General features: G+C 41.7%; 1 protein-coding gene across 14 annotated transcripts in view; it reads right to left on the bottom strand.

The window, feature by feature from the left end:
• The window catches only part of DLC1 (DLC1 Rho GTPase activating protein), a 416,411-nt gene that overhangs the window by 7,116 nt on the left and 388,265 nt on the right, over nucleotides 1-21,030 (bottom strand). For 8 of the 14 annotated variants that reach the window (XM_068532231.1, XM_068532233.1, XM_068532234.1 and 5 more), the window contains 11 exons: nucleotides 20,497-20,673; nucleotides 17,880-18,039; nucleotides 17,575-17,773; nucleotides 15,668-15,881; nucleotides 13,955-14,069; nucleotides 12,389-12,607; nucleotides 11,391-11,608; nucleotides 10,489-10,662; nucleotides 9,576-9,692; nucleotides 2,845-3,057; nucleotides 93-1,112 (listed from right to left, as the gene is read on the bottom strand). In XM_068532231.1, the coding sequence (XP_068388332.1) occupies nucleotides 2,919-3,057; nucleotides 9,576-9,692; nucleotides 10,489-10,662; nucleotides 11,391-11,608; nucleotides 12,389-12,607; nucleotides 13,955-14,069; nucleotides 15,668-15,881; nucleotides 17,575-17,773; nucleotides 17,880-18,039; nucleotides 20,497-20,673 (1,732 nt within the window). In that variant the 3' untranslated portion in view covers nucleotides 93-1,112; nucleotides 2,845-2,918. Of the gene's footprint in view, nucleotides 1-92; nucleotides 1,113-2,844; nucleotides 3,058-7,118; nucleotides 9,693-10,488; nucleotides 10,663-11,390; nucleotides 11,609-12,388; nucleotides 12,608-13,954; nucleotides 14,070-15,667; nucleotides 15,882-17,574; nucleotides 17,774-17,879; nucleotides 18,040-20,496; nucleotides 20,674-21,030 lie in introns of those variants that run through there. The other 6 variants (XM_068532238.1, XM_068532240.1, XM_068532236.1 and 3 more) reach the window with 4 other exon arrangements.

Genomic DNA, 21,030 nt, shown 5'->3' with positions numbered 1-21,030 from the left:
AAGACCCTTCTCCATCTCACAGGTCCTGCTTCTCCTGCCACACCTTCCCTAACAGAGCACCTCCTCCCCCCTCCCTCCCTGCTTCCTCACCAAGCCAGGCTCCTCCAGGCTGCCCAGCGTTGCCCCTGCCTGGAATGTATTTCTGCCCTCTCCCCCTCTTTCATCCTTCAGCACCCAGCTCAGATGTCACCTCTTTCTCTGGGTGTCGGGGTGGAGTCTCCACTCCAGCACATTTTATTGAAATGATTTCTCTGTCTGTCTCCTTGAAAAGACTAGAAGCACCTCCAAGTCAAGAGGGATGACTTATACTTCCGTGGCTTTCCTCTGTTGGTACCTAGTAGGTATTCAACAAATGTTGGTTGAATGAATAACCAAGTAAAAATGGAGGGCTAATGCTGCTGAATTCTAGAGCCCGCATAAGGAAACAAAGCTGTCAGGTCTTCACCACTTTGCTCATGGTGTCTGGCCACTCAGGCTTGGATGGTATTAATCTTAATTAATATTAATCTGATGCGTATGGATAGTTTATTTTAGGCACAGGTTTAAACTAGGAAAGAATAAGAGACATCTAGAAGTAATGATACTTAGTACTTACTATGCACTGGGCATGGTTGTAATTTCTTTACGATTATTATGTCTATTTTGCAGATATGAAAACTGAGGTTAAGTAACAATTTCCCTGAGATCACACCCTTAGTGTCAATGGTGGTTTTACTCTGAGAATCTGTCCAGAGTCTGTGCTCCCACCTGCTACATAAAATGACCTCTAGTATAATGTTAAAAATAACAACAGCTAACAGACTCTGAGTGCTTACCACATGCTGGGCTCTGTTCTAAATGCTTTATGTGATTTATCTGATGGGAACGCAGACAGTTTAACCTAGTCATGCTCTGTTTTCCTCATCTGTAAAATGGGATAATAATGCCTCCAACCTTTTGGGTTTGCAGTGAGGATTAAGTAAGATAATACATGGAAACACTAGAATTGTGCAGACCTACCTGCTTAAATGCACAATTATTCATGCAACCCAATGGCTACTCACAGCTTTAGGGAGTAACGACGGAGAAAGTGGAAATGACACACCTGGCTGACAGCGACGTGGGTCCCAGCCCTAGAAGAGTCAGAAGTGTGAATGAAAGTCACACCAGAGCACCTGATGGAGGTAAACTCAGAGAGAAATGGCTATCACTGCAGCATTCATGTGCTGTTTTACTGGAGAGAAAAACTTAAGCCCCTCCAGGTGACTGCTGTCACCCTAATGTGCCTTCTAGCCCATTTGTTGCTGCAGTTTGAAACCTCAGGGCAGTCATAGCCTCTCTAACCCTGCTTCCACTTCTGGAAAATCAGATGGTGGGATTTAGTTATGTTGAAAGTTCCATCCAGTTCAACATTCTGTGATCACACAGCCCAAGGCTCTGGTTGACCAAAATCCTTTATCAGCCTGTCCTTCCTTGCCGTCCCAGAGCAAAGCATCCGCCTTCTTTCCTTAAAGTCACCCTCTGTCCTGTGAGCACATTCTTTCCCCATCACAGAGGGACTTTGAGGCTCTCTGTATTCCCTCCATCTCCACTGGCAAATTTCCTTTGTCTTCAAACCTATGCACATGTGTCCCTGAACTTAACAAAACTATGCCCAGATCTGCTTTCTCCGACTACCCGGCTATGGCTTTACCTGTCTAGCTTAGTGAAAGACCATTAATTCTCTCCCCAGTGCCTTACCATGTCTTGTAACCTTCCCTCTGTGACAACTTCACATAGCTGTCCTTGCCCAAATAGGGCAACGGATAAAGAATTCCTTAGCCTATCTAGCAGAGATAGATTGAATACCTGTAAATTAATAGAAGCAAGAGAAACACAAAGTGACCTTTCTGCTTTGCATTAAATTAAAGGAAGCCTAAGAAACTACAGTGGTGTTTTTGTTTTCTTTTGGTGTGGTTTGGTATTTTTTTTTGAGGGATGTGGGGTGGGAAGGGGAGGCATGTGGAGACGTGAGAGATGGAAAGAGATGAAGGAAGAGACAGAGGGAGTCGTCCAGGCCACGTGGGAGGCCAGGGGAGGGTCCAGGAGTAAAGCTGGTTTGAAAGAATGAGGAGAGAAAAGTCATAGGAGAGAGGAGGCATTCGTGTGAAGGAACAGTGGCCAGCGTGAGAGGATGAGAAAAGGAGGAGGCCAAGGAGTTAGTGTGAAAATTGAAATAAGAAATGGCATTTCATTAGGCAATATAAGAAAGAGAGTCTGGCTCTTTGGGTGTCTCCAAACACAGAGGTAGGTACAGGAGGGGTGATGTAGACTTAAGAATTTTAGTGAGTATATTTTAGCCATTGGAAACCCAGCACTGGTCCTTCTTTTGTTTGCTTCCTCCCTGTACTGTTTCTTTCTTCTTTTGTTGCTTAAATGAGGGTTTTGTTGGGAGCCAGTGTCCCTTATATTTCCTGATTTTATCTCTATTTGTACTCTTCTTGGCATGGAATGGGTTTAGGATCAGAGAAAACTAGAAAGTGGGTCAAACCAAAGAAACGAAGTTATCAGCCTTGGAAATTACTTTCTTATTCTGTTGGGTCTGCTTTGTCATGAAATGGCAAAAAAAAAAAAAAAGAAAAAAAAAATCACCAAAATTGCAATCCTGAAATTTAAATGGCCGCTGGTCCTTTGATGTCAGGCTGAACTATCTCCTGGAGTCATTGAAAAGGGGGAGTTCATGGAGGGTCCTGTTGGACCTCTCAGGGTCAGCCAACTGGAGGTGTCCATGGGTGACCCTGTGGTGAAGATTAATCTGACCCAAGAGTGTTTACGGCATTAGGTTGGTTAAAAACAAACAACAGCTGTATGCTTATCCTGCCTTACCAGTCAGGTTGCTTTGCTTCTGGAAATTTATCTTCTTTCCTTTCCGGATGGTGGCAGGAAAACATATCCCATTTTCAGTATTCTGGGTCATGGGGTGAAATATTCTTTAGCTCTTTGAGATATTGAAGCATTTTGCATGGTCCCAGGGGCTTCACATCTCTTCTTGCTTTAATAATCTTTACAGTCTGTGTGAATTCTTCATTTCCTGCTTTCCTGGAATGATATTAATGATCTATTCATATTTTTACATTTTAAAATACTGCAACAAAATAGAGCTTGCCTTATGTTTGTTGTTGAAAAAAATACATCCTATCGGCCAGCCTTGGAAGTCAAGAAAACTAGTTTCTCTGGAGCATGACATTAAATCCCCCTTTTCCTTGATTAATTATCTGAGTATCAGGGCTAGGAACCATCACTCAGCTACAGACTAGTGATGGGGAGGAGTCTATGGCCTTGGACGGTCTTCAGCTTAAAAGCCTTCATAAGCTATTTTTCATTAAGAAAACTCTCAAATCATGTGCCAATAAAAATTATTTCACACTTATTTCTAAGATGCCTCTAGACTTGATTAGCAGTTTTAAATAATATATATCTATATTGAAAATTGTAAAAAACACATTACTTCTTAGTAAGCTATACTGTTTAATACCACAAATATTTGACAACTTTGAAAAAGACTGGAAGGTGTTAAGAAGTATAGTGAAGAGTCCTTGGAAGCAAAAAGCTAGGACCCAGTGTTGAAGATGTATCTTTATCTTAGAGCTGTTACCACTGACTTTTAAGTTCAGACACCTCACCAAGAACTCTTATCAGTGAAGGATACCCTGGGCTCTGACAGCTGCTGCCGGGTAGCTGGTCTCACCAGCCTGCAAGAAGGCCTGGACACCAGTGACAAGGAAACCGAGGGGACAGGCGCCGACCACGAAGGGACCGCTGTGGTTGCTGGGACCACAGCATCTGTGAGGATGCCGTGGCTTGCAGCAAGCCGAGGAGAATATTTTGAATTACAGAACGTTCTTTCAGATCAGCTACAGCATTATATGTGGTTTGGTGATGTACAAATACTCTAGCAGCAAAGAAAAGAAATCACCCAACTCAAGCTTGAGAAGTTTAGGAGCTGGCCACAGGCTGGGGGAGACACAGTCTTAGTCTTGTGGCTGGTGGAATGTTGAGTGGGTATTATCTGACCCGAAATATGGATTTTTACAAATATTTACTATATTTCTTTCTCCTTCCTTCCTCCCTCCCCCTTTCTTTCCTTCCTTCCTTCCTTCTTCTTTCTTTCTTTCTCTCTTTCTTTCTTTCCTTCTTTCTTTTCTTTCCTTTCTCTTTCTCTCTTTCCCTCCCTCCCTCCTTTCTTTCTTCTTTCTTTCTTTCCTCTTCCTTCCTTCCTTCCTTGGAGGATTATTATAGGTGGAAGAGAGAGAGAAGAATTGAATTGCTTGGAATTATTCTCAGATCTTTGGAATAAAAATTATACTGTCCAGTCCAGTAGCCACTAGCTACCTAGAACTGTTTAAATCTAACTTAATAAAAATTAAATAGAATTAAACATCCAGATCCTTAGTCTCATTTGCCACATTTCAACAACAGCCGCACGTACTAGAGCAGAATGCTCTGTCATACAGTGCTGTTCTAGAATTTCTTGAGTCCCTTTATTTCTTTAAGCGTTCCTGCCTCTTTAAACTTTTTCATTTATAAAATGAGGCTAGTAAGTTCTCCTTCAAAGGACTGCTATGGGATTTAAATGTAATATTAATTGAATAAAGCATACATTTCAGTACCTAGCACATTATTAGGCTTAATAAATGGTAGCTCAACAGCAAGTCCTCTCGGATGTGAGCCAAACACACCTTTGTATTTGTCAAGTACCTGTAACCTACAGAGCTTTTAAAAACATTTTCCTTAGGAATCAGACTATTTTTATGGGAACAAGTCACTATTTTTGTGGGAACAACATCACCAAATCATGGCTGATGATGAGTCATAAAAAGAGTAAGTCTTTTGCTTTCCACAGTGCTTTGTATCTTGATAGGAAAGAGAAAGAAATGAAAATCCCCTATGAGGAACATTTCTTGCCCTCATTTTTTTTTTTTTTTTTAAGTCTAATGAGATGAAAAATCTCTGCAAAGAGGTGTTTATACTATAGTTGTCAACACAGCCTTGGGTCCAGACAGGCAAACCGGCTGCTCTAATGGGAACTGTGTATACACAGAGAGGGTAATTACTTTGGGCTACAGCTGCCAACATGATTTAGCAAACTCCCAGCCTGAAAAAAACTGATCATTCCCTGAAGAATGGGCCCAATTTCACTGCAACTGCACAGACCTACCTGAGCTTTCCCTGCCACAGGCTCTTTGAGGTTTTTTGTAATTTGCATTCCTTAGGCAAATGGAATTTAAATTCCTTAGGCAAATTTCATCCTGATGGAACACCAAGATGACATGCATGCCATGATCTCATTGTTTAGGATTTCTGCTTTATAATCATTTATGTATGCTTCAACAGGCAGGTGGGGAAAAGCATTTGGGCTAAATTCCACTTTGCTTTCATGAAGGCTCCTTTACCTTTCAATAGCTCTTGGTTTTCAAAGCACCTTCACAAATACGTCAGTTGCACTTCATGATATTCTTGTGTGGTGGGCATCATGACGAATTGCAGAAAGTCACAGGACCGGGCTTCTGGTCCTGGGCTGCAGATTAAGAAGCCTGTAAGTAGTTATGCCCCTTGTATCCATGAAGCAATGCAAGATCAGAGGGCTTGGGTGGGTTGCAATCTGACCACACGTCAGATCGTTCTGCGCTTGCAGATGGGGAGGAGCAGGTCCTATGTCTCACAGGGAGGCATCACTGGAGTCTTGGTACACTGCAAATCACGTATTCAATTTGCAAACAGAACTACAAATTCTTTCAACCTGAAACAAAACTTTTGCCTCACCTCTATCTTGACCTACTTAATTTCTCCTTAAGCATCTCAGTAATCGGGTGACAGAATAATTTCTTGGCAACCTTGACTAATGTGGTTATTTTGCTATGGACCTTCCTTTTCCTTGCATTCTTCCCGATTCTGACGCTGATGCGACGTAAGTGAATTGGCCCTTACTATGAGTTTGCCTCCAGATTAGGGAAAGATCAGCAGATGGGAGATGGTCTGGGGTAGAGGTACTGAGCTGGAATTTCAGCTCCTCTTTCTGGCTCTGGGCAGGGCACCTTAATTCGTCACTAAGTCATAGCCATAGTCCTTAGAAGGATAATACCTATGCTTTGTGGGGTGCGTGTGAGGATGAAGCATGTGAAAAGTGGACGAAGGTGGCATAAAGACCCATGAGCGTAACTATTACATCCCACACACCTCTCTACAGCCTTTGTTTCCCCCTGGACACACACACACCGCCCTAACCAGTGGTGTTGGAAAAGCACCAGTTTGGATTATCTTCCCTAGTTTTTCCTCAGTTTTTACTTTCCCAAAATCTCAGCTGTTTCCCTTAGCCCTGGGAGGGAAAAAAAAAACAAACCCTCTTAAGAATCCATTTAATTTTGTTAGAATCTTCCAAGTTATGCTATCTGTAAATTGGTAGGCAGGATGCTATGGGGCGTTATATTTCTATCTCTGAGAGCAGATTTTCAGGACTTTGGAATCTTCAGGTCTGAGCACCGTGTGAGCTAAATATAAATAGGTGTTGGAATAACTGACTAAATGAGGTAAATAGGAAAACAGGTTGTGACAAAAGCAATCTGAATCTACCTGGGTGCCCGTGAGAGCATCTCTTCCATCCTGGTAACCACACGTAGCCTATTAGTAACTCATGACTCCAGAGCTGTGCAAACAACTGAATTATTAGGTATTTCAGACATTTTGATCTTCCATTTTATATGGCTCTGAGGAAACCAGGACTGGAGGCAGAAGTAAATAAAAAAGGCTTTGGTCTGTGTGTGTCTTTTCAAAAAATTATATCGAGATTGGTTTTTCTCCTTTGCTATGCCCAGAGTGAGTATTTGTCAAAATCAAATCTAAGATGCATATCACATTGTATCGGAGGAATGAGACTGGTTGAAATTCCAGCACAAAGAACTCTCTAATTTAGAATCCAGAGCATCTCTGTAGAATATCTATGTCATCTTCGCCAGTTTTTGAACTTTAAGATTTCACTAGGTTTAACGAGTTCCAGTCTCTGCCATCTCAAAATGGGCATCGATGAGCCAAAGTGAGGGCTTAAGACAGACAGCATCTTAAGATTCTCTTCCTTTTCAAATAACAGACGCTGATTCAATCAATTCCATTTGGCAAATAATAAATTTATTAGGTGCCTACAAGTACAAAACACTGAAAGCTGCTGTAGGGGATTATAAAGACGTGTAGAAGAGCCCTGCTCTCAGAGAGCTTACAACCTAGGCAATTAGTCACAATTAGTAAGTTGTGGCAATATAACTTTAGGTGGCTTAAAGCAGAGTTCTTGAAAATGTTCACATCCTTCACATTCTCCTCTGGTCAAATATGTAAGGAATCCTTTCAACAGGAAAGCCAAACAGTGGGAAAGAGACCTTTTGTGGGATGAATCAGTGACCTTGGCTTTGCTTATGAGCATCTTTCGGTTGCTGTTGCTTATTCTTGTAACTTTCTCAGTATCGTTTCCTCGAGACCTTTGTTTGGAGAGCATCTCTGTGCTTCCTGAACCTTCACCAGGGTTTCCTGTTTGTTAGTGAGTGGCTCAGTTGCAGTTTGGCCTTGGAATGATTTGCAGTCCGATTTTTTCCTGTAGCAAATCTGTATTTTCAGTTTAGTTGATGCTAGGATGGTATGCCTTGCCATCTGTGGTTTTAAGGGTGGGAGTGAGATGTGATACAGTGGAAAGCAGGCCAGACGTTTCCCTTACTTTAAACATTTAATAGTGCACTTATTGATTATATTCTGTACAGATATAGAGCAAGTTATAAACCTCTTATTTACTTTTTTTCACTTAGACTGTATTCATGTAAAGTGTATTTACATTAGCAAAAAAAACAAACGAAAAAAAAAAAAAACCAAAAAAGTCTTGAGGTACAAAATCCAAAAGAATATCTGAGGTATAAATACAAGTATATTTTAAATAATAATCTTTATCATGCTTTATCTATGTTGGAAAGCACAGTGGACAGGCAGGCGTACATGTTTCTTAATAGAATGGTATATACAACACATAATCTTACAAATCTCAAAGCCATTAAAGTTGAATATACAAGTATATCTTCATGAGGCACGCTAATATCCAAAATACTCAAATTAAACTCTGATCTGTCCCCTGCCCCCTAATTCATCAAAGAACCTTTGAAATAACACTGACAATGGTAACTAAATTATAACAAAATAAAAGTCCTTCTTACAACTCTCATTCATACATTATTCACTTTTGATCCATATAAAATAAATTCACTAATACTGTCTTTTGAGCCAACCTTTACCGTTACAGTAAAACCTGTATAAAGACCACCCTTCCAAAACCCTGCACTAGTGTGTTTTTATTTGTTTGTTTTTTACTGTGATTACTACTTTCCATTACTACTAAAATATATTTCCAGGGGCTTCGTAAAGGAGAAGAGAAAGAAATGTAGGAAAAACAAAATTTAAAAAAACCCCTATTTGCTGATAAGGACAAATCCAATTAACATATGCAGCTTTCAAAAATGCTGTTAATAACCATAACAACAAGCAACTTTTGTGGTTGGGTTAAATTTATAAGAATTTCCTTGGGACACAGTTTCCTGTGTTCCCATACATAGTGCCTTAAAGAGTTTCTCCTAACACGGAAATGCAAAGAATTTGCGGACACGTAAAAGGTGTTGATATTTGATTCAGGAGTAGATGTTAAGAGTGCTCAGTTTTCACATCTCAACTTAAAAACCAAAAAAACAAAACTGTGCTTTGGAGCTAGCAAGGGGGAATTTCCATCCCTGAATTCACCTGTACTGGATAAAAACAACTTTGCTATCTGCAATCAGGTCTAGAGACAAACTGCGTTTAAAATGGGCTATCCAAGCAAATTTATTACAATCACTTTTAAGGTAAAGAAGAGGTTGGTGGAGAAGGAATATGTTTACTAACTCAGGAAAAAAAAAAACCAGACAAGAGTGGGTTGTCTGACACCCCAAAATAAATGGGTTCACTTTCTGGATAATTCCATGGGTAGTCAGATATTCCAGGTTAAACTGAACCTGATGCATCAAGATCCTTCTTGGAGGTGTCTCAGTGTGCCAGACACTGTAGCCCAACTTACGCATCTATGCCATTCGACCAGCAACAAACACACATACACACACCCCTCTGTGCAAACCTTTCTTTGCTCTTCTCAGCGGGAAAATATGTCAAAGAGGACCAACTATTCCAGTGGATACACCAGTCCCTCCACACACTGCAAAGAAAATGACATAGGTACACGTACACAGACACCGACATCGCAAGAGAGTGACGTCTCTTCATTATCTTCCCTAATGTATTTATAGTTTTGCTTCTCAGAAGCAATTCGAATAGTAATACTTTTTTTTTTTTTTTGCACAGTCATATATTCCAGTCAAGGTCCATAATACAGACCTTAAACAAATAGAAAGCAGCTTTAAAAATGTATCAAATCACTATAGTCAATTCCCACACTCCAACTGTAGTTTTGTTTCAGGATCAGACACTGAACCCAATCTTCCAAGGACTGGCAACGGTTCTAGAAACAAAGGCCCAGATAATGGACATGCTTCGGGAATCACCTAGATTTGGTGTCTTTGGTTTCAGTGTTCTGATTACTGAAGGAGTCTCGGATCTTTACAACTTCAGCTGCACACAAATGTCCAAAAGATTTCGTGTACCACTCTGGCATGTGGCCCCTACGACAGACAGAAAAGGAAATGCAAATAAATTATTCGAGTTGGAAAACCCTGAATCAGCTGAAGGGAGTTCTGAATATACTTCTATTTCTTGATCAGCCAAATGTGCAAGTAAAGATCCCTCTTATTATTCCAAAGTAATCTGCTGGCACCTCCATTACACTTTTGGAACCAGAAGCTTCTCAAAGAACAACATATTGAGTGCAGATACTGAGTGAAACTGTTCAGGAAAGAAAGCTCTGGCATATAGAACAAAAACAGACCATACAGATACTTGCAGTACGGAGCTGTAAAGACTTCAAATCAGGATTTATTTAACAGGAGAGCCACTTTGGAAAGTTTTTAGAGGTTTGTTTTTTTCTTGTTGGTGTTGCTGCATTTCGTTCATTTTCTGATAAGAATTCGCACTGATCTATGGCACACAGTATAGGCCTAATTAATTACTAAAAGGGCATGTCACATTATTCAAACCTCTTTGAATATAAAATGAGAAACATCTGGTTGCTAATTCAAACTCTCATTTCCTGTGGCTTTAAGTTCATGGCAGAACCACCACATCCACATTGCTTTAGTACCACATTCTCTAAGGGGTGGAAATTAGTAAGTGGTACCCAGAAGACCAAGAAACATGAAAGAGTTACTTTATAAGCACCGCTCTCCACAGAGCATCCAAGATGCAAGGATGTATTCATTTAAGACGTTTTTTGCATCAGACAAGAAGTCTGAATCTTCTTTACGCCCCTCACTCAAGATGTAAAACAAAACAAAACAAAACAAAATCAGCATCAGAACATACCTTAAGTCAGCTCTGCACATGTAGGTGAGTTTGGATTTCCCTGACCCGCAGGGTTCGATTAGATACCTGGCCAGGAGCACATTGACCCTCACTCCCACCACAGGGGCCCGGTCGTGATCCACGGAGGTGAGTACAAGGGCACAAGCTCCCTTGGGTAAATTAGTCCTCCATGTTCTGTAGGGACAAAACGAGAGGGGGAAAAAATGGAGTTTCCTGGAAGCCGAGTTTAGAACGGGGCCTCACTCTTAGAGGAGGCAGCTGAAGGGCAGGATGGGGGCCACGCCGTGCATCCATCCTTGTGCAAGGACTGAATGACTAACTTCAACAGAGCCCCTTCTGCAGTGGTATTTAAGCTCACACAGTCAGTTCTTGGAAAGAGAACCAATCTGAAGTGGGCCTGAAAACCCTTTTTATATTTCACAAATGTATTAGAACATGGACATCCAAATGTTACTCTGTTGGAGAAGTTCTGGACTAATGATGTGACATTTCCTCAAAGATTTTTGGAATTCTTCTTTCAATAATATCTTCAGAGAATTTATGAATCACATATGAATCAGCTTTAACCACAGCTCACTTGGGACCCAAATGTTATTTCCTGGCTTATGCATTCACTAGCTGTTTCTAACGAGAAAATCTATCCTAAAGGGGGCAAAAATCAGCTACCACTGAGCACGTTCAATGGAATGTGCCTCTCTTTCTGAGCTCAATTCCAAAAGAGTTCAAACCATTTTCAGGGATGGACACACTGTTGGAATAAATGAGGATATATTTTTCATATTTGGAAGGGTTCAACGCTTTTCTGGAAGCAAACGTTCTATTTTAAATAATGTTAACATCTTATAACATTCGGTGCCACAGAGGCTCATCCTTGCCGCAATAATCAATCCGGAAGCTCTCACCTCAGAACAACGTAGTCCCGAGCAGGATGGGGGGCCATACTGTTTTGGACATACTGGTAAATTTCAGTTTGGCTGTCCAGGATCTCAATCACTTTTGAATCCAACAAGTCTACATCCCAGAGGTGCTGCTCTCTAAGTAGGCGCTTTAAGATTTCCTCAGGCGATGCAGGGACTTCAATGGTTGCCCTCCAAAGCCTTAGAGGTGGTCCTTCACTCACCTGAAAAGAGGATGTACTTTTCAGTGCTGAGACAATTCCCACACACCTAGACTCTGAAGGCAAACTACTAGCTGGGTACGTGGTCCTAATGTTTATTTCTGGCTTTAATAGGCTGCTGACCCCAAGTACGTTCAAGATCAGGCCAGAAAGCAAATAGTACTGCTGGCGTCACCTCCGGTTATATCTGTTTTCCTGGGACCCATATTAGGGTCAATGTAATAAAACTAAGATCTATCTGCACTCCCAAGCCTGCATGGCCATCCGACTGCTCTCATTGTTTCTTCTCAAATACCTCCATGCACCTATCATGCAAAGCAATACAGGATGCCTCTGCCCTAAAGGGGCTTTCAAGTTAACCACCCACCCACCCAGCACTCCCTGCTCATTAAAGGGCCAAGAGAAGAGAGACTGAGAACAGAAGAGAGCCCAAGAGGATTCCAATCAAATGATGGAAATATCTACGCACGTCACAAAATGCCCAAAGGCCCAATACCATTAGTAAAACATTCCAGGGAATTCTAGTGTGTTTCTGTGGAACCAAAGGATTTCATTAGATATTTTGATTCCCCTGACACGTGTTCAATGAGTACTATTCCTCAGTGAACTGGTTTCCACTCTTACCTGGGGGATATGAATCACCTGGCTGCCTAGCTCTATAAGGAAGGGAATGGGTGACAGATCCCCAAGGAGAAGTGTGTTGGCAAAAGGGTATCTTGTCTCTGATGAACCCAAGTCCTGACCACTAGAATTCAAATGGCTGACAACAGGGAGATGACATACCTTCTTATAGGATAGCTCAGCCTGCTCAGATGTAGAGTAGCTGACCCAGCCTTTGAATTTCTCTTTGACCTCTTTAAACAGGCTGTCCACACAGTCCTGGAGGAAGTGTTGGTAGTTGGCTGACTCATCATTACAAAGGCGTCCTAACGCTTCTAGGGTAAGCGGCTTCAGCTCTTGTTCGGTGTAGGAATTTCGACATCGGCTCATTTCCTCAGGAACCTGGGAGGGACACGAGAGACATAAAGGAGGTTTGTTGCCCATCAGAGGAAGCGGCAGGGTCCTCAAGGCAGTGCAAGCAGTCCAGTCCCCCTGCTTCCAACAGATGGAGGAGTGTCCCTGCCGACCTCATGTGGTATCGTGAGGATGCAAGCAGATCACCTTCATAAAGGTACCCAGAAAGCTTATTTTTGTGTGAGGTCCTCTTCTTTAGAAAGTTACAGTAGGAGAGTAAGTGATTAAAATAGGGTGTACATTGATGAAGACAGATTTTTTTTAATTGAAGTACAGTTAGTTGATTTACAATATTACAATAGTTTCAAGTGTACAACATAGTGATCCAAAAACTTTATAGATTATGCTCCATTTAAAGTTATTGTAAAATATGGGCTATATTTCCTATGCTGTACAATATATCCTGTCGCTTATTTATTTTATACACAGTAGTTTGTACCTCTTAATCCCCTTGCCCACCACACCCCTCTTACCTTTCAAGCCACTAGTTTGTCCTCTATTCCTGTGAGTCTGTTTCTGTTTTGTTATATTCATTCTTTGTCTTATTTTTTTAGATTCCACATGTATGCAATAACATACAGTACTTGTTTTTCCCTGCCTGACTTATTTCACTAAGCATAATACCCTCCAGGTCCATCCCTATTGTTGCAAATGGTAAAATTCAAAATTTCATTCATTTTAATGGCTGAGTAGTATTTCATTTCATACACACACACACCCTCCCCACCACATCTTCTTTATCCATTCATCTGTTGATGGACACTTAGGTTGCTTCCATTGGCTATTGTAAATAATGCTATGACCATTGGGGTGCATGTACCTTTTTGAATTAGTGTTTTTGTTTTCTTTGGATATACCCAGGAATGGAATTGCTGGATCCTAAGGTAGTTCTATTTTTAATTTTTTAAGGAATGGCCATAGTGTTTTCCATAGCGGCTGCACCTCAGATACAGAATTTATTTCAGATAATTTGTTACTTTTGCTTTCTAAGTAAAGGGGTATGGAGGTAGGCAATTTCATTAACATATTAACTCTAATGAGCTTATACATTATAAAATATATAAATAAGACATTCTCAGACTACATATATAATCTTCAGCTGTGGAAAAGACCTTTTGGTTAAGATGTGAACAAGTTGGGACTTCCCTGGCAGTCGAGTGGTTAAGACTCCGCACTCTCAATGCAGGTGGCAAGGGTTCAGTCCCCGGTTTGGGAACTAAGATTCCGCGTGCCACACAGCGCGGCCAAAAAAAAAATGTGAACAAGCATGGTGCCCAAGATTTTGTCCTCATTTACATCATCCTTGACAAGTAACAAAACTTCCCATCTCCTTACCTGGAAAAGCTTCTTGCACTCAGCAATCATATGGGCTAGCCCTTGAGTGGCAGCAAGATTTTCATTCAAATCTTTCTGATCTGGTTTGCCCAAGCTTTGTTTTCTTTGCATTACCCTAGAGAGAGAAATAAGGAAAGGGACAGATTCAAATATTTATATATTTTTAATCAATGTGTTATTCGAGGAAACCTAAAGGAGAGAAAAAGACTTTCACTGGAGGCTGTCATTAAGTGGTTAAGGAGAGCTTTACTTTGGTCACTAGAATTTCTCAGTCGTATCAATGATGCACAAAAAACACGGAGGAGACTGTCTCCGATGAAATCTAGGTTATTTAAAACCATCACATTAAATAGGTTCCTATTTAAATAGGGCAGCTTGTAAGGTCTATACCGTGTGGGGTGGCAGGAAGGAAAGGCAGCTTTGAGGAGTATGTGGGTGGGAGGCACTAGTCAAGGGGCTAAACAGGATCATTCTTTCCAGTGTAAATAAACAGGAGCCCCCCCCCCACCCCCGTCAGTGAGAGAAAAGTCTATTGTTTCCTAGAGCTTTTGTCTTAATCTTATCTGATCTCTCTCTTCTGCTCACCTCTAGCTCTCCATCCCATTAAACATAGAACTAGTTAATTAAGCATTGTATGGCTTTCAGAAGCAAAGCTAACTTCACTAGCACAACCAGGCCTCATGCCTACAGCTGAGAAACATTTGTCAAGTTCCTTTACAGCTGAGGGAAAGGATCCGCAGGATGAATTTAGTAGAAGGGGGTTAGTGACCCCTTTCTCACACACTTCACCATGAGGCCTTTATACGAAATATTCATATAAATAAGATGATTCAACTGGTTCTGCCATTTTTTTCCTATCAGTATAGGCAAGTTATTCAATACTTACTTAAGTGACCCGCCCTGCAGTCTTGTCTCATGTGTAAAATAGATACTAACAGGAGCTTCACCTCCTACGATTGTTATGAGGATTAAAGAAGATAATCAATGTCCAGGGTGTAGCCCTATGCTGGGGACAGAATAAGTGCTGAGCAAAAGAGCCTTTGTTATGTTCCAGATTCCTCGACTTCCACACTCATTTCGATCTTGTCTACATCTAAGGAGAAACTTTGCAACAATTGGCTCAGCTGAGTCTTAACTTTGAGGCTCAACGTCATCCTTAGTCATTTCAGATCCAGCTCCTTTCAACTTCCCACACAGGCCGGCAGCTTGGTTCTACTGAAGAAGCCAAGGCAGCTTGGTTTTATTTATGCAGAAGCAAGGCAGCAGGGCTCTCGTCCCCCATCCAGTTTTTGAGGTCTGTAAACTCTCTTGTCTGTTTGCCGGCAGAAAGTATGATGACAATGTTACAGAGAGCACTGAGGGGAGGAGCAGGGGAAACACCTGACACGGCAAAGCAGTAATGCAAATCTCTCTCAAAACCTGGTTGAAATGAGATTGTCTAGGAAGTCACACCCCCAGGGCCGAGAAGAATGGAAGCAGCGGAAGCAGCACAAGGGAAGAACGTGGGCTGTGAAGGAAGGAGGTCAAACTCCTTTTTGCTGGATTCAGGTATGAATCCAACAAAAACACACGGACAGCCCTACAAGGAAAGGGAGGATTCTTCTGTCTAAAGAATGGAGCATGCATGTGTGCGTCTCACCATCACGCGTGCACGTCTCACCGTGCACGCGCGCACGTCTCACCGTGCACGCGCACGTCTCACCGGACCCGTACCTTGGAGAGGAATTCTCTCTCTTGAGGGTGTTGAGGTGGAAGAGGGAAGGCGCCAAGCACACGGCCAAGTTGGTGGGAGTCATCTGGTTCTCCTTCACAGCTGCTGTGACATCGCTCAGGAAGTAGAGGAGCGTCTGCAGGACCTCCCGGTTCTCGTCAGGCAGGAGCATGATGGCGGCCTTGATCGCCTGGAGGCGCTGGTCCTTGGGCACATCTGCACGACACCAGCATTTACCCCATCAACCCAGTGATTTTCCATGTACGTTCACAAGGAAACGTCCCAAAGCAAATAGCGGCATCAAAGACCTCAGCCCAGCACTGAACAAGCACTTGCAAAAAGTGTACTTGAGATTAATACGGAAGAAATTAGGGATGGCCACCAGCGTCACTACCCTCAAGTACTTCCTGCCTGTGGAGGAGTTACAATTTTTAAAAACCCACAACGCCAATATACTCCTGAATCCACCTCAGAGTTCAGCTCCAGATGATGCCTGCTCTTTTCTTTTACTTTACAGAACGGTTCTTTCTTTTCTAAGTACTTTTTTGAAACTCCTAGTTTACCATTCTTAATTACTGAACATTATAGGCTATACTTTAGTTTCAACGAGAAATCTTATTAAAGACATACAAGAGGATGAGAACCGAGATTTCTTCACCTTGACTACAAAATGTTCAGCATCTCTGTGGACTCTCCTAATTTCAACTGATCTGCTCATTCTTTAAATGGGGAAAGGAAGCTGCTAAAATATTCCATTTAAACAACACGTATGTTTAACTAGTAATTTCTTTAAGTTTTAGAAACCCCTACTGAGAGGCTACTATAAAAATACACGCTTGAGAAATAAACCCATAAAAAATATATAATATAAATAATATAACAATATAATGTATTATAACATTATATAATATTTATGTATTATAATACAATTATAATGTATTATATATAATATTATATATATATATATAAATAAAATAATACACGTAGAAAATGTGGAACACAACTTTCAGGTCTCCTTTACTAGGCAAATTTTTCTTTTAAAAGGCGTGTGGTGGAAAATTGAAGTCACTCAAATGCAGCTCCATAGGACAAACTGATTAAACAGCTCCATGGTTACAATACATAACAAATACCTTGGTGGGGGAAATGTGACCTGTGTTTTCATAAAATCTGAAAGGACGAAACAAATAATGAAATAATCCAGACCAACTCCATTTCTCATAAAATAAAGTCCCACGTGCCAGTTCTAAAGACAGTTCAAGCACTGAGAGAAGCTGCTTTTAAATTACATTGCTGTAATACCACACTGAGCCAAGAAAAACACAAGGCTGTAAAAGCTATAATCCTGATCTTGATCATTAATTCAGACCACTGTTTGCTTTAAGCTTTACTTAAAAGTGAGATGGGCATGGGTATTGTTTTCCCAAGTATTTCTGGTAGAAGCTGAGATGAATAGCAGAAAAAGATTATTTATTCGTTTTACAGCAAGATAAAACACAGACACCTGTGAAACTTTAAACACAACAGGCCCTGCTAGAGAAATGTGAAGCAACTGAAATGCCTACAGACAAGGCAGAGAGAGAGACATCTCGGAATCTGCTCTTTTAAGTGTCTTAGATAACACTGTTCTGGAAACGAATGAAAAAAACGAGCTCCTGGATCAGAATGTAAAAATGCACAGTTGCTTCGGTAATTAGAGAATGATGACGAGGGAAATTTATTTTTGCATTATTCAACAGGTACACAGAAACCTGTTCCACAAACAAGAAGTCAAGGAAGAAAGAAATCGATGACGTATTTCTAAGAGATCATCATGTGGGTCCCAGAGAATGACATCAAAGGAACTGCAGGTTTCAGCTGACCCCACTTTTCCCCACTGCCAACAATGTCAAGATCAAAGAACACTTACATTGGTAGATCTGCAGAAAGGTTTCCGAGAGTTTGTTCGTCATTAGTGGCTCAGGAAGATCTCGAAAATACTGCTTCAACATGTCTGCCACATCATAAGCAGACTGCCCCTCATAGTTGACACAATCTATGGCGCTTTCATTCATCTGGCGCAGAGCCTGAATCCGGGATTTGACACCCGATTTTCTGAAGAGTCCAACCTATTGGAAAAAGAAACACTAAGTGTTTTTTCACTGCAAAACTAGAAGAAGATGCATGCATCTGGACTCCCATGATTAAGCGGGACCTGCAGGCAGTGGCTCTCACCTGATCCAGACAATGGTTGCGGAGGTAGCGCATGGCCTGCTGAATGCTCTGGGGGAGGGGCTGTCCTGTGCGCTGCACGTTGACCGTCAGAGGGACCCCGAATACATGCCGGTCCTTGTAGTCTGGAACCTTGATCCTTTTCATGAACTTGGGCACAGCCCTATTGAAAAAATATTGGGGGTTGGAGGGATATGTTTACTTGTCTGTCTACGTTTTTGTCCATCTGTGCAGTTAAACCCTGTGGGCTCTAGATCTGTGCTAATAAGGTAGCTATTTAAATTTAAATTAAACAGAACTACAAATTCAGTTCCTCAGTTGTATCAGCCACATTTTAAGCACTCACTAGCCATTTGTGGCCGGTAGCTACCATACTGGACTGTGCAAATATAGAACATTTCTACCACCACGGAGAGTTCCATCGGACAGTGCTGTTCTACATCCTCTAAGGGTTGGGGCTGTGAGGCCCAGTTACAGCTCCTCAGTTGGGGATTCTCTTTCCACTGGTAACTCTGAGAACTGGGTCTGTGTTCCTAAGGGAGGTGATGGGCTTCCTTACAAAACGGCGGCACAGGAAGGAACAGAAGGAGAAAAGAACAGTCAAGACCCTAAGTAGGAGCTTCAGGACAGAGTTGAAAAACAAGTTCTTATTTGTCCTGAAAATGGACAAGAATCATTTCTAGGTTCTTGATGAGATCCAAAGTATTTAGGGTAAAAAAAAGATCAGGACGAGAAAACAGCAGATGCATGATGTTGGTCTGACATAATGAGAACCAACTCCAGAGCTCAACAGTGGGGGCCAAGCTAATGACCCGAAGTCAAAATAAATTCTCCTGCTGATGACCCCAGAGAATATAACATCTTTAGCTTTCTAAAGGAAGACGGAGAAGAACAATGAGGGTTTTGTGAGCCTACGCCAGGCTCCCTGGAGTCCTGACACCAGGTCCAGCCGGAGCAGTATATGCAGCAGCAGGAAACCAATGTCATGCATTTAATGCTGTCAAGCAGAAATTTCAGCTCTACAAATGACCTCTCTAAATGGGACAAGAAAGGGCAAGGCCGAACAGGAAAATAACTTTGTGTAGAATTTCTCCTCACTCCGTGGATCCCACAATGCGAGGCTTTAACATTTGGTTTGGACTCACTGGAAAAACTGACCAGAACCCAGGAGGTATTATGGACTTTCAGATTCTTGAGGGTTTGGTGGTGCTGGTGGGGACAACCCAGAAATGAGAATGTAAAGTATGCAGTTTTAAATAGCCAGCTGGGAAACCCTGACTCGAGGCATAGAGGAACACGGCGCAAGGCAGACTGCCTTGACTTTTGAGTGCTTACCCCACAGCCATGGCGTGTTACTGTTTATAGCTCTAGGAAAGGTAAAACTGAAGCACACAGCCAAATTTGTGTTTCCATACAGTTAAGTATATGGTATCACGGCTATAAGTGTGCATAATACTCGCTTTGTCGGGGGAGAAAAGCCCAGCGGCGGAATGTGCAAGGAACACATTACGATCTCCACCGAGAATCTGAAGCATGTGGGGATAAACCAGTCAATACTTATTTCTGTCATTCAGAACAAACAACTTCTGTATTTAGCAGGGCTCACATAATAACAGCCTTTGAACAGGAGATGCTTTGATGCCGAAGTTAACCTCACTATGAGTCCCAAGGAGGGGAGGAGCTGGAGAGAGAAGGGTTACATTGCTCCGCTGACTCTGGTTTGCTACCGAGCGCTACTCATGAATTGGGCCACTTCTCCATTTTTATAAGGAGTGGTAGTTGTGCAACTGGATAATGAACACTTAGACTGGTGAAAAGACTTAAGGATACCCAGCTGACACTGCAAAATGCACTGGGATGTCAATGTAGAGACATTTCTCTGCTTCGCACTCAGTAGAAAAATTAAAATATGCACATAATGGGTCCTATCCATGACCCATCCAGCCCGACAGTCTACATCTCACACTATACACACCAAGGGCCGTCCTTTTGAAAGTATGGACAGCTCAATAAATTTTATCTTCGTATATTATTTTAGTCTATGATATCTTAGAGTGGTGAATTCCTTAAAATGATTATCCACTGCTTAAGAGTCTTTGTTGGAAAAAACATAGCTAAACTCTTTAGCTCAGATAGATTTTTGTGATGCTGCAAATACACCAAAAATGATTTCTAAAAATGTGCACGAAGAAGGGTACAAAACCAGGTACTGTACATGAAGCATTTCAAAGTTGGTCTCATAACACCTGATGATCTAAACAGTTTTCTTCCCTTCCTTCCAAATTATGATCTGATCCTGTACGTGTATTTGCCTGTGGTGGGCTATTCCCACCACTGGGAAGGAAGCGCCTGGACAATGAGATGGGAGAGTAGAGCATTCTCATCCCATCAACTGGCGATTTGTTACTCAGAGCGCTGAAAACTCAACCAGCCCTGATGGAAATTCCCTAAAGCTATATTGGCTTAAGCAGTGTCAAATGTAGCCTCAAGAATGCAGAAACTGACTGCATTAGGACGATGGACTAAAGATACAGGATCCAACTGTCATATCCTCAGTGTTGGGACAGCATTGGTTGAGAACATTTTCAAATACAGTTCACTGGACAGTTTAAACCCTTACCAGCTAAAACCATGCTTATTAGAAGGTGTGTATTTCTCCAGCAGGGCGGTTAACTTCAGGAGGGAGTATTTCTGCAGCAGGTTCATCTGGGCCACAGACTGGCAGTTAATCTGCAGCGATACAGAGTTTAAGCTCGGCCGATGAGAGCTCTGGAAACTATGCCATCTCAGCCTGTGCCTGTGAGAGAAGGCGGGGAATGTGAGTGAGTATGAAAGCTTTTTAATGGGTCGATGCAGAGTCAACAGTGGGCCGCTCACTGGCCTCTTATCTTAGGAACTGAGAAGACTCAACTTCCATTCCAGTCTTTTTTTTCCCCCTGTGGTAAAATATATATAACATAAAATTTACTGTCAACCACTTTTAGTGCACAGTTAAGTACATTAAGTATTAAGTACATCCGCAGTGTTGTGCAACCATCCGTACCATCCATCCACAGAGCTTACTTCATTCATCTTCCCAAACTGAAGCTCAGGTACCCACTGAACAGTGTTCACTCTTTTAGGGTGGTAGGATTGCCCCGTCTGTCACTTTCCT

Source organism: Eschrichtius robustus, chromosome 21 (genome assembly GCF_028021215.1).
Source record: "Eschrichtius robustus isolate mEscRob2 chromosome 21, mEscRob2.pri, whole genome shotgun sequence".
Classification (NCBI taxonomy): domain Eukaryota; kingdom Metazoa; phylum Chordata; class Mammalia; order Artiodactyla; family Eschrichtiidae; genus Eschrichtius; species Eschrichtius robustus.
Note: the sequence above shows the minus strand (reverse complement) of the source record. Positions and strands in the feature narration are given on the sequence as shown.